Here is a 13,747-nt window from a genome sequence, read left to right on the forward strand (position 1 = left end):
GCCCACTCCCCGCTCGAGCCCCTCCCGTGTGGGAGTTCCTCCGGGAGGACCAATCTTCCGGGTGGAGGGGGAGGCGGCGTGACTGGAGTGGAAAATTTTTCCCAGCACAGCTTAGCAGCTGCAACTGATTGAAAGGAGCACAAGCAAGCCAGAGTATAAACTGAGATGGCTGAATGAAACTTTTACTCTTCCTCCTGCCTTTCTAACCGCTCTACTCGACTGGAGCCCCAACTGCTTTTCCCACCCCGCCGTCTTGGTACGGCCCTTGGAGTACGGAGCCTGCGGAGGGTCCCACGCTGGAAGAGAGCAAGGAGGGTATGTAGGGAAGTGGGCCAATCGGGGCGCGGGTCACGGCGCAGGCGCGCTGGGGAGGGAGGGCTATGCTAATGTTGTTGATATCCTGGGGCCACCCTAGTTAAAGGGGGGAAATCCGGGGGCTGCCGCAGCCGCCACCGGTCTGGGCCCAGCCGGGGCACCCCTCTAGTCGCCGTAGCCCCGGGGAGAGGTGCCTGCCCCCAGCTCGGGGAGGGGGCGCCGCGGGCCCGGGGAGCACGGACAGCCCCTACCCATGAGGCCCTGATGGAAAACACAAAGGATCTGGTGAGAGCCGAGCGCGGCAGCCGCTTTGTGTGCCAGGTGGGGGGGATGCCTGCAGCTCCCCGACCCCAGGAGCCCCTGCAGCTCCCTGACCCCGCTCCCAGGCCTGTTTCTCCATCCCACGCCCCCTCAACCTCCGGAGCTCCCCTCCCCCTACCGGCCGTTAAACGATTCAGGGGGTTCCCCTCCCCCCACCCCTTCTGTCCCGGGGTTCTCTCTTCACTCTAACGACACTCTCTGGGAGAAAAAATTTAGAAGAAAGTTTTCTCTGCGCCCCGTCCCCTCCCCCTTTAGCTCCGGCTGGTGCGGCAGGGAGGCTGGATTTGAGACTTTTACTTTCCCAGCGCCCGGGGTGGGAGAGTGGAGCCCTCCCTTCCCCGGGGGGACCAGTTGCGGCGCTGCCCCTAGGAAGGAGCCTATCGGCTTCGGGGCCGGGGCCGCGAGGCATTTCGCACGTGGAGGTGGATATTGAAAGGGGGCGGGGTGGGCACGTGTGGGAGGGAGAGGTGGGAGTGGTGTTTGGGAAGCCGCGGTGGAGGCTGCTCTAGTTTAAAAGGGTTCTAAGTGGTGGGCTTCTGTGACCGTTGCGTTCTCTTTTGTGAACTAAAGAATCCTAACGTTTCAGAGTCGGAAGAGACATTAGAGGTCACCCAAAAGCAGCCGTCCCCTCTGCAGCCTCTGTGACAAGTGGTAGGTAGCCTGGCCTCTGCTTAAATCCCTACAACACACTGAGCGTTCCCTGCTGCCCAGGAAAGCCCTTTCCGTTTCTCAGTAGCTCTGATTGTTTGCCTACCCTTAATAGACCTTGTCGTCTCATTCATGCCCTTGTTAAGTTGCTCCCTTTTTTTACTTCTCAAATTTTCTCTCACATCCTCCTCACCCACCCACAGCTCATTGGCCTATATTTTGTGTGCCAGGAAAGAACAGCAGGGAAGTGGAGGGAGGAGGGTTTGAGAGATAGTGAGGGCCAGCTGAAAACTTTGCTGGGTCAGTTTCACAAAAGTGCCGGTTTATATGTCTGAGAATGGTTGATATTTTTCTACAAGAAGCTTGGGAATTACGGTCCGGGGATTTTGTGGCTGTTTTCTCTTGATAGTTCATCTTTTTGAAGTTAGAAATTTTAGCATGATCTCTATAGTTCTCCTGTCTCAAAGCACCTTTGCTTGTTGCCTAAGTCACTTTCCCTAAGGATGCCTAAAATTGCTCCTTGGGAATAGTACTGAAGCTGTTAGAAGCATCTTCTGGTAGATGAATGAGCAAAAAACCCCTTTCCTCCCCTCCCTTTGACCTATGTGTTCCTTTCAAGCTGACCTTCTCAGGGCCCCTCCTACACAATGCTTTCATTCCATTCTCTGTTTTCTCCCAACTCTTATGAGATTTGAAACTTTTGCAACACTTTAATATTTGCTTAGAGTTTGCAATATTTTTTATGCTCGTTGGCATTAGTATGCACCCGTACTTAGTGCTTGGTAGTTGAGAGTTGAGTTTCAACTATTGTCTGTCACTTAGCGTTTTGCTAATGTTCTCCTTCACTTGGTGAGCCATACTGCCCACCAAAAGTAGTTTTGTTGGCATAAGAATCTTGGGGGCACATGATTTCCTCTTCTGAATGTGGTGAAATGGAAGTCAAGGCATAACAGATAAAATGTAGAAGTAATAAATCTGGTCTAAAAGCCAGAGAATAAATTTCACTTTAAACTCCTAGTCCTGTTTAAAATGTTAGAGACTGCTGTTCTGCTCTAATGTGCTGTATGTTTTTTTCATTTGTTTACCTCTACACAAAACAGTGTTTAGAAAGAAAATAGCCACCTTTTTGCACCACCTCCTCTGAATAACACATTGCTTCTATTTATATGGAACCCCATCCCAGACTTCTAGATGCCTTGCAAATTATGGCACAAACTGTCTTAAATAAGTATCAGTTCATAAATATCTTATTTGGGCCATGTTTTTTAACCATCTAATTTTTACTTTTATACAAACTTTGACATACAATATTTCCTCTAAATGTGGTCACTGGAATTTGACATGGCAATAAATACTAGGTACTAAGAAAAAATTGCTAAAGCTGTATAATTCTCTCTTTAAATTTTTTAATACTGTAATATGGAGCTCCAAGTTATTTCCTGCTTGCTTTAAACATGAACTGTCACGACTTAAGTTGACTGACTTTGGAGACGTTTGCATTCTAAACATACTAGACAGGAACAACTGGTTTTATTTTGAAGACCTGTGTTTTTTATGGCTGGCTATATATTAACCTAATTAAGTGTCTAAACCTTCCTAGACGTGCAGGTGCTTCTCCTCCCTCAGTTACATTGGAAGTTAAAACAATTTAAATTGTTTTAAAACATAACATAGTAGTCAAAAGGTAAAACTATAGCATAGAAGTGAGAACAATGTATTAAGGCATAAATACTAAACCTCTGAATTACTATAAGCCAGTGGTGCTCAGTGGTTTGAGTGACCACATTATAAAATTAGACTAGCCACTGTTGTTTTGGTTGCTACTTGTTTCTCAGTTTTTCATCTTTAAAACTGTTTGCTAAATAAGACTTAACCGTTTTACATTTGTAATTTTAAGGTAAGCCAATTGAAATTATCATTAGTTTCAGAATTTCAAATCCAAGAATGGTAAAAACATCAGGACAATTGAAGAAGGACTTAAAACAGTTAAAGGAAGCTAAGCTATGCCTCCTAATACCAGGATATTCTTAACTGTCTAAGATTACTTTTAATTTTATGCAACGATTGCACCTTGGTTTAGATTTAATCATGATTTGGGGGGTTTTTAATGAACCGTTTTTAAAGAAATCCCCCCCACACACACAAATTTAGAATTTTTCTTTTTGCTTTGCTGGAACCCACAAGAAAGGGTGGAAAGAAAATAATTATATTCAAATAAAACCAGAATATGAGATGAGATTAAGTGCTGTAATAAGAGGGGCATTGGCAGAGTTAGGTTAGAATTTCGATTCTGCCATTAACTAGCTTCATGGCACTTACTGGACAAGATCCTGTGCCTCTGTTTTCTTATCCTCACAGTTGAAGGTTGGTCTAGAACCATCATTATCCAATAGAACTTCTGCAGTAATGGAAATGCCATATATCTGTGCTGTCCAGTATGGTAGTCACTACCTACATGTGGCTATTGAGCACTTAAAAGGTAGGTAATGCAACAAGAACCCAATTTTTTATTTTATTGATGTAATCAGTATAATTTAAATAGCCACATGTCTGCCATATTGGGCATACAGATATGCAACAGTGTTTTCCAAGCTCAGTAACTAGAATCACCTCTTAGAGTTCTTGTACAAAATACAAAACCTCTCTCCTGGAGATTATCATTCAGTAGGTCTTTAGTGGGTTCTGGGAGTCTATGTTTTTAATGCATGTCCCACAAAGTATTTTATCTCATTGGTTAGAAAAACAGTGCATGAGAAGATTTCTGAGCTCCCTTCTAGTTCTCACTTCAGTATTGATAACTTAGCATAGTAGAAATGAGCTCTGGATAGAGTTGGCAAACTGGCCTGGCTCTAGGTCTGCTATCTCCTGACCTCTGATCTTAGGCAAGTTGCCTAATCTCTTTGAGCTTCATTTTCCTTATCTAAAATATGAGCTGAGTATCAGCCCTGCCTCCCTCCCCCTCCCAAGGTTTCTGTAAACCTCCAATCGGATGTGGTGACCACTGTGTAAGAAAATGTAAGCTGCTATAAATGATCATTTAAATGTTATCTTCCCAGGATCCCTTTTTCTTTTTCTCTTTTCACTGTGTTATCCAATTCCTACTTCAATCTTAAAGAACTGGTTGTATACAGTAGTCCTTAATTAATATAGTAATTTCTTGTCCTCCCACTATTTGGCCACTTAGGGCATATTAACCCTAACACTTTCTTGTATTTTTGGTGCTTAGCATAATGATTTGTACATGTTGCTCAATAAATATTGGATAATACCACCTATTACTTTAATTTTAGATGTCAAAACTTTAATTAGCTAGTTTCAGATTATTTTATACACCAGAGAAATAACCCCGTGTACACATAGGTGTTTAACCTTATTTTGTTCTTGTTTTTTGTTGTTGTTGTTGTTTTTGTGTGGTTTTTTTAGAGAGAGAGAAAAGGTGAGGGAAAGAGAGAGAGAGAGAGAAACATCAATCAGTTGCCTCCTGTACGGGCCCCAACCAGGGATCAAACTTGTAACCTGGGTATGTGCCCTGATTGGGAATCAAACTGGCAACCCTTCTGTGCAGGGGTCAGTGCTCAACCAATCGAGCCACACAGGGCAATTGTTTCGTTATTAATACCCTACAGATATTAATGTTCAGTGGTTATATATATTTTCAGCAACTAGCTCCAAATATGTTTTTAAAAGATGAACACCAAGAAATGTCATCATTTTACATTAATACTTTTAGGTTGTATCAAATCAACATGATGCCGAATAACCTATTTAACTTTTTTTTGCTATACTAACATATTAATAAATGATATTGATTGATTGCTCAACCTACATTTGTACTACAGCATTAGTATGAATTCTGTTATTTGGGTAGAATTGATAGCTAATAATGATCTTAAAGACCCTCTAGGCTACTGTGTTTCAGACTTAATTTTGACATGGTCGTCTTATTTTTAATAGCTTTTCAGGTTCATACTTAAGGATTCATAGCTTTCTTCTGAAGAACCGAAAGCCCATTCATGTGAATTATTTATTTTATCATACATCCTTCCTGTGTGGTAAGTGGTGTTTTCCTTATTTAGAAGAGAGGGAAACTTGAGACCCAAGTAATTGTTACATCCCAAGTCATAAGTGGTAGAACCAGAACCCAAAGAGGTAGAAATTTGTATTTCTTACAGATCAAAGAATAGCTTCCTTCTGCTCACTGTTACTTTAAATTTCAGAATATAGTTATGTAATATATTCACCTTTCCTGATGTTCCCTAGGTACCTCTTAGTTTCCCTCGGTGAGTTATTCAGGATATTATTACTTTCCCTTTCCTCCTGATCGTGTCATTGACTTAAGTTTACTGTTTCTCTCACATTGAACTCATGGGAAACAAAAACTCAGTCATCCCAAATCCTTACCATTAATTTTTTTCCTCATGGTGAGCTTAGAAAGAAAGAAGGCCTGTCTGTCCAGGCTAGTGAATCGCATCCCTCTGCTAGACTGTGCTTCCCACCCATCCCATGGTGGAAGGAGGAAGAGGCCAGTAAGAGCCGAGTTAGCTCTTAGTGCCTACTGAGTCCAGTCATCAGAGCGTATCTATTTTTATTTTGAATTTTGTAAGTTCACACATACAGCTTTCAAATTTAAATATTTAGTGACTAAATATAAAACTTTGAAAGTTATGTGGGTCACTCTGTTGGTGTGGATAATGGAGAGTCGTTAACTTTTACTAAGTTTATTCATATCAAAATTGCGCTATTACTTGGTTGCATATTTATACGTGTTTGCATTTGGAATCTCAAATATTTTCTGTAAAATTTCTCATAGAAAAGTTTATACTTTCATTGGAACTTTTGGTTGATTATACCAGCAAGTTAATGACTGTACCTTTTAATTACTTTATAGGGAGAAAGGTTCATCAGGGTGACAGTTTTAGTAGGAAAATGAAACTCCACTGATTCATGACTCCTTCCATTTTGCCACTATAAAAGCCTCTGTTTTGTTTTACTTTTCATTACAGAAGTATTACATGTTTGCTGTTTAAAAAAAGAAAATGAAAACCATAAAGAAGTTTAAGTCATTCTACCATCCCATCCTCACCCTGTTAAGAGTGTAGCAGTTCCTTGTACGATCTTTGTAAATGCTTATATAAACAAGTATAGATATATCAGTCTGTGCATACACCAGTATAGTTTCTTTTAATAAAAAATGAGTCATACTAATAATCTACAATTTACATCTTTCACTATTTTACCTATTGCTGACCATTCTCCTACTGATGGTTAGATTGCCTCTAGTTTTTTGGTGTTTTTTTGAATATTTCTTTATTGGTTTCATAGAGAGGAAAGGAGAGGGAGAGAGAGATAGAAAGATCAATGATGAGAGAGTCATTGATCGGCTGCCTCATGCACGCCCCTGACTGGGGATCGAGCCTGCAACCCAGGCATGTGCCCTGACCGGGAATCGAACCCTGATCGCCTGGATCCTGGGTCCACACTCAACTGCTGAGCCACGCCCAGCGGGGCAGCCTCCAGTTTTTAACTGTCACATGATTGCTGCAAGAAGCCCTTGCACATAGATTTTTGTGTCCTGTGAGTGTTTCAGAAAGGCAGATTTCTAAAAGTGGAAATACGTGGTCAAAAGGCATACTGTTTTTCGTTTTTAAGTTTTCATAAGTAATGTCAAATTGCGTTCCAAAAAGATGGCATAAATTTGCCAATGCCAGATATCATCTCTCAAATGTTATCAGTTTTATGAATTTTTATACTTTATAAAAATTAACATTTATTTTTGTAAAAGACATACATTTGCTTGTACAATGTTAAACAATGATAAAAATACTGCCAAAAACGTATTCTTTGCAGCAGTCCTTTTTTCTTCCCAATTCAGCGCTCATGAGATAACTACTTTTAATTCATTTAGCTTTTCTATCTAGTATCTACCTCCGTTATTCTAAATATTAGGTTCATATTACTCAGTGCATGAATTTTTTAGATCTTCTCTTTCGACTTTCTCTGTGGTGGATGAAGAGTTACCATATACGCCCAAATGTTAAGTGAGGTTTCCTCACCTGCAGTCATCCCTCACCTTATATTCAAGGCCTTAGTCACCTAACATGATTTTCCAGTTTTATTTTGAAGTTAGTTAACAGAACCAGCTTTGTTATTGGTCATGTTAACCAGAAAAGAAATTGTGCATGAAGTGTAAGTTGATACCAGAAATGTATATATATATATATGATTAAAGCCAAAGAATAAGGATAGGTGCCAAACTCTAAAAATTCTTTTGTCGATGCTCACTACATGTTTAATGACAGTTTGACTTTTTTTTTCCTCTTTCAAATATTTTTTTCTCTCTTATCTCCTATTTTATTTTTATTTTCTTCTTAATAAAAGTTTTGGGATTTATTTCAGGAAAGGTTGGAGTAGTGGTATATTAGTTTTGGGGGGTATTTTTGTGGCTTGAGTGAAGGAATATTTTTTAGAGGAACATGAGTAGCATTCAATGCAAAAGATACAGTGTCTTTGTGCTTTTCCTTTGAAAAGAAAATATTTAGCTTGTAATAATTGGGGTTTTTTTAAACCATTATTTATGTTAAAGAAAACAATGAAATAGGGTTGCATATGTAGAAATGTTATCTTCTATAAGTTTTGAAATAGCTACTGTCTAAAAATTGTCCCTAATATTTAAAATTTTCAATTAACCCTTCTAGAACTCTTAGCAGTGATTTTAAAAAGCATCCACGTATTTACCGTATGCTCTAAATTATTACAGTCTAGACCAGTGATTTTCAACCTTTTTTATTTCATGGCACACAAGCTAATTACTAAAATTCTGCAGCACACCAAAAATACATTTTTTTGCCAATCTTACAAAAAAAAAAAAAAAACAGGTATAAATTTTATTGATTTACAAAAATAATAATAGTAATTCTCTACCCTTTTTGCTCCAAGGTGACTTTTTAAAAAATTTTATTTATTGATTGGGAGGGGAGGGGGCATCAATTTGTTGTTCCACTTACTTATGCATTCATTGGTTGATTCTTGTATGTGCCCTGACCAGGGATCAAACCCACAACCTTGGCTTTTTGGGACAACGCGCTAACCAACTGAGCTACCTAGTTAGGGCTCCAAAGTGACTTTTTTAAAAATCAGGTGCCTATATACTTGTGTATAAGGATTTCTGGTACCAACAATTAACCAATCAGACACGACATTATTATGCAACATGACCAATAAGGTACAACTCTATTATATGACCTATATATTTATGGTTTAAGCCAAGGCATTCACACTGGGCAACTATTGTTATGTTGGCTGTTGTCATTTTTTTTATTTGACAATCTAAGGAAAAAGAGGTCAGTGCCCCTGACTAAATAGTCAGGTATTACATGTTTTAAAAATTCTTGCAGCACACCAATTGAAAATTGCTAGTGAAGGGCAAATTAAGAAATCACGTGTTACATTTATTCCAGCACAATTTTTTGTTTAAATTATCTTATCTAATCTCTTTTATAGAGAAGTGACACACCTAGTTTATGGCCAAACTTGAATTACAGGATGAGCTCCTGATTCAGTCAGTGTTCTTACATCATTATCGTTACTCTTGCTAGCTAACGTAGCTAATTTGTGCTCAGAGAAGTGGAGGACTCCATTTTGACACAAATGTCTAGCTTTTCATTATAAAATTATCATTTCTCAGGGCTAGATTTTCATTTTTTTAAACCTCATTTACCACAGTTTGAACTCTAAGGTCTTTTAGGGGGTGTGTATGAGTGCTGTGTCACATATTACTAATTTCTTCTGCTTTTAAGATTGAACATTCTTCGCCACCCGAAAGGAAAAGAAGAGACTCATTCGGGATGTTTGACGGTTATGATAGCTGCAGTGAGGACACAAGTAGCAGCTCGAGCTCTGAAGAGAGTGAGGAAGAAGTTGCTCCTTTACCTTCCAATCTCCCAATCATCAAGAACAATGGGCAAGTCTACACGTACCCAGATGGTAAATCCGGCATGGGTGAGTGTGAAGACCTCCGCCTCCGGTGAACAGCTTCACCTGTTAGACAGCCTTACGTTTTGATTCCGTTTCTTCTGTCGTGTCCCCTCAGAATTTTTAAAGTGCAGTTGGAAGAAACTTACAGTTCTAGAGTAGAGCAGTTTGTGTCTGATCTCTTTACTTTGTCCGCCTACCACCTTCTGGTGGAAAGCAAGTAGGACAAAATGAAAACAAGGCAGCTGAGAAACTTAATGTGGACTTAAATTTTATAATTAGATAATAAAACCCTATGTAATTGGAAGTCTGTAGGCTAGCACACTTACAGATTTGAAAGACTCTCCCTCTGTAACAATTCCTTATAAGAAGTTTTCTGTTTTAACACTTCTAGTGATTGGGTATCTCTAATTATAAGAATATTCTTTATATTGAATCAAAATTGTCCTTGCTCTAACTTTTGTCTTTCGGTCCTAATGTTGCTTTTTTAAAAGTACACAGAATAATTCTGATTTTGTTATAGTGATGTAGTCCTAGTGTGTCTCTGGGGCACACTGAGTAACCCTAGCTGCTTCAGCCATTCTCATAGTATCCCCCTGATTTAATTCGTCAATATCCTGCTCACTGTCTTCTGGGGATACTTTAGATTATGTAGTAATAGGGTGACAACTTGTTCTGTCTGATTTGCCCGAGGCTGTCCTGGATTTAGGATTGAAAGACCCACATTCTGGAAAATACCTCAGGCAAATGGTTGGTCACACTATGTGATTAGGGCAGAAGGTGCTTCAGGCTTTTATCTCCTGTTTTTCTGGACAGTGTGTGTCCATTCACGCCATCAAAATTCTTTAACTTTTTTGAAACTAACACTGAATTTGCAAGTAATTAAAACCCTTTGATCTTGACCACATGAACTAAACCAGTTTAAACCAGTCTTATGCTTTTGCAATGGATCTTTTTTTAAACCAAGGTGTAAGACTTGAAAGCTCTTCAGTAACCTTTTACTTACTAAACTCAGCCATCTTAAAAATGTCTTATTCCTGCCCTGGCCGGGTGGCTTAATTGGTTGGAGCGTGGTCCCATACATCGAAAGGTTGCGGGTTCAATTCCTAGTCAAGGCGCATACCTAGGTTGTGGGTTCGATCCCCTAGTCGGGGCGCATACAGGAGACAACTGATCGATGTTTCCCTCTCACATCAATGTTTCTCTCTCTAAAATCAATTAAAAATAAAGAAAAACAGTATGACAATTTCTCAAAAATTAAAAAAACAACTACTATATAATTGAGCAGTTCCACTCCTGGATATACCTGTTTATCTTTTTTGAACTTCAGTTCTTGTGAACCTTGTATTCTGCCTTTCAGATTATTGTCCATTATGCTAATTTACACAAGAGGCACAATAGTAGAGTTTTGTTGCCCTTTATTAGTTAATAATAGAACACCTACTTCGAGCTCTGGCCCTGTCCCTTTGGGATGTAATTTTTTCTGAACTTATCTTGAGGGAATGCTTGTATTGCCCTTAGCATTTTTCCAAGAATTGGTTATATTTAGGTTTTAATCTCTGCAGTATTTTAAAGGCTTATGCAACACTTTGTATTGATCCTCGATTGTGTTACACTTTTTATCCTTTGTAATTGTTTCAAACACTGCAGCTCATAATGTATGTGAACATGCCTGGCACCTGGTGAGCACCAAGGAAATGTTAGTTGGATATGACTTATATTTGTTTGTGTCTTTTGGCACTTTTTAAAGCCTGTCAGACCTTCTGGACCTCCTAGCCATGTCATCATACCAGTCTTTTCTCCAAGTTTCATCTAGGTTTTTCTACCATTTGTATAACAGAAGAAATTTTCTATCTGTTAGAAAAGAAAAAAATTTTTTGTTGTTAATCTTCACCCAAGGATATCTTTTCCTTTGGTTTTTTTAGAGAGAGTGGAATGGGGGGGGGGGGGGACATCAGTGTGAGAGAGGCATCAATTTTGTTGCCTCCCATATGTGCTTAAACCGGGGATCGAACCTGCAACCCAGGTACATGTCCTTGTCTGGAAATCAAACCCATGACCCTTTGATTTGTGGGCCGACACTAACCACTGAAGAACACTGGCCAGGGCAGAAGGAAAATTTTTTAATTGGAACTTTTAGATAGTCGAAGAAATTAAATTTGATTTAAATTGACTTTATTATATGACCGTGACAGCAATATTTTTATTTTGTTAATTAGCTACCTGCGAAATGTGTGGGATGGTTGGTGTGCGAGATGCTTTTTACTCTAAAACAAAGCGTTTCTGCAGCGTTTCATGTTCAAGAAGTTATTCGTCTAATTCCAAGAAGGCAAGCATTTTGGCCAGACTTCAGGTAACGGTACAGAAACCTTCTTATTCTTTATATCTGTTATTCTATGGCTTTCACCGTTTACCTGCCCTTTGTGATTCACTGCACTCCACCTCTGCCCCATTGATTATCATTTTACACCCCACATTCTGAGGAAATAGTCAGCTCCAGTGTCTTTTCAGTCTATAAAATTGACAGCTATTACAAGGAGACAGAGCATAGTATACAGAATAAACTGAATTATGTAAACAAATTAAAAATAAATTCCCTTTTTCTAAATAATTATAAATATAATAGATACCATTTTATATGCAGAAATCGAAGTCATTTTCCCCCCTTGTTTTCTTTTGATTAACATCAAGGTAGAAACTTTCAGCGTTTGCAGGAATATGATTTACCCTTTGGTTTTATTTTCCCATCATTTTTGCTATGTACTTTTGATAACAACCCATTTGATACCTTGACCAAATATATTTAGTTAATCCAACTAACCTTTTTGTAAACGTTCATGATTTAGAAGGAAAATCATCTTTCTCTCTAAATGTACACCAATACCTACAGAATGACTGGAGAGTTGACCATTTGTCTAAGTTGTTACTATTGTAGCATATAAACAATGTTTTAAAGGCATTACATAATCTGATTTTTGTAATATATTTTATTTTGCTGATCACATTTTTCTTACTTTCCTTTAACTTCTTATTGTGATCATTACATAGCACTGAAAGGATTATTTAAGTCCCCAAAATTAAGGAAATACATCACTTAGATGTATTTCTATATTTCAGAAAGACAGTGCCTAAAGATCCTGAGCATTGGTCTGTACCCAAATGGATGGCAGTTTGTCACACTGTGAATTTGGCCCATGATCATTTTGTCATTGATCTTTTGCGTTAGCACTAAAGGTATAAACCTCAGTCACTTGCTCTTTAAACGTTAAGTTATCTTTTCTTACCATACAAATAGCAATGCTTGGCGACCTGCATGAGTGAATAACCACTGGATTTCTAGTAAAAGAAAGAATCAAGTATCCACCACAGCCTATATTTTAACATCTTATGGGATGTAATTTTTTATTAACATATTAATTTGCATATTGCTGTTTTTGTCTATGCCAGCTCTGCTACCCATATTAGATATCTACGTTGTGCCAGAACTCCAGAAAACATTTCTCATGTTAAAATTCCTTGTATGTTCCCTCTGCTTTAATAATTCTCTAAACCCTCGATGTTTACTTTAGCAGAATGAGTAGTATGCAATCAAGTTAGTTTTTGGTGTTGGGGGGTGGGGTGAAAAGAATCCTATTTACTTAACTCTTCTTGTTTTAGGGTAAGCCTCCAACAAAGAAAGCAAAAGTTCTTCAGAAACAACCTTTAGTTGCTAAACTAGCTGCATATGCTCAGTATCAAGCTACCTTGCAAAATCAAGCAAAGACTAAAGCAGGTAATGTGGTTGAATGTAATAGAGGTGAAATAATTGTATACTGATTCATCTAGTTATAATTAATGACATTTTAATTTTGAATTCTGGTTAACTAAGCTATTTCTGTGCTATATTAACACATGACACTAGTCTTCCTGATGATAATTTTGATTTCAGTAAACAGAAGGATATTTGCATTCACAAGGTCCAGCACTTGTGACAGTGTCCTTAATATCAATGGTTTTTACTTGGTTTAGTATTTATTCTTTATGTACTGATTCTCTGTGCTTTGGTTGGTAGGGAGCATTGTGGAGATAATTGGCAAAGAAATAGGACATTTAGCAGGCTTCAAAGGGATTGGGGAGAAGAGAGTCATAAGAGGAAAGGACCATTTCTAATAGGAGATTCTTTACAGAAGTGCAAAGGCAGGGAGGTAAGTAGGGCGTAAGGTAATGAAAATCCCTAGTATTAGGTGGTAGATACTGGATAGACTTTGTCCTGAGGTTCACACTAAGAACTGTGTGGGAATAAAAACAAAAGTAGCCATAGCCATATGTTTGTTATTGTGAACACATCTGCTCTCAGCTGTTCTTTGAACTGGAGAGCTTTTAATTCACTTATGAGCGCGTATATTGTATATAAAAGACTTAAACTGCTATTTGTTTGCAAATACGATTTATGCCAAAGTTCATGTTCATTTAGAGAAATTCTTTAATCTTTACAGAAAAACTGTGAAGGTGA

The 13,747-nt window shown here is 38.6% G+C and overlaps 1 protein-coding gene across 8 annotated transcripts in view; it reads left to right on the forward strand.

The window, feature by feature from the left end:
* The first annotated feature begins 199 nt into the window (after nucleotides 1-199).
* Nucleotides 200-13,747, forward strand: part of MBTD1 (mbt domain containing 1) — a 45,491-nt gene continuing 31,943 nt past the window's right edge. For 2 of the 8 annotated variants that reach the window (XM_081160919.1, XM_081160926.1), the window contains exons 1-4: nucleotides 493-600; nucleotides 9,081-9,282; nucleotides 11,475-11,608; nucleotides 12,913-13,027. In XM_081160919.1, the coding sequence (XP_081017045.1) occupies nucleotides 580-600; nucleotides 9,081-9,282; nucleotides 11,475-11,608; nucleotides 12,913-13,027 (472 nt within the window). In that variant the 5' untranslated portion in view covers nucleotides 493-579. Of the gene's footprint in view, nucleotides 316-350; nucleotides 601-1,222; nucleotides 1,288-5,238; nucleotides 5,337-9,080; nucleotides 9,283-11,474; nucleotides 11,615-12,912; nucleotides 13,028-13,747 lie in introns of those variants that run through there. The other 6 variants (XM_081160920.1, XM_081160923.1, XM_081160922.1 and 3 more) reach the window with 6 other exon arrangements.

This window comes from Miniopterus schreibersii, assembly GCF_964146895.1.
Source record: "Miniopterus schreibersii genome assembly, chromosome: 16".
Classification (NCBI taxonomy): Eukaryota; Metazoa; Chordata; class Mammalia; order Chiroptera; family Miniopteridae; genus Miniopterus; species Miniopterus schreibersii.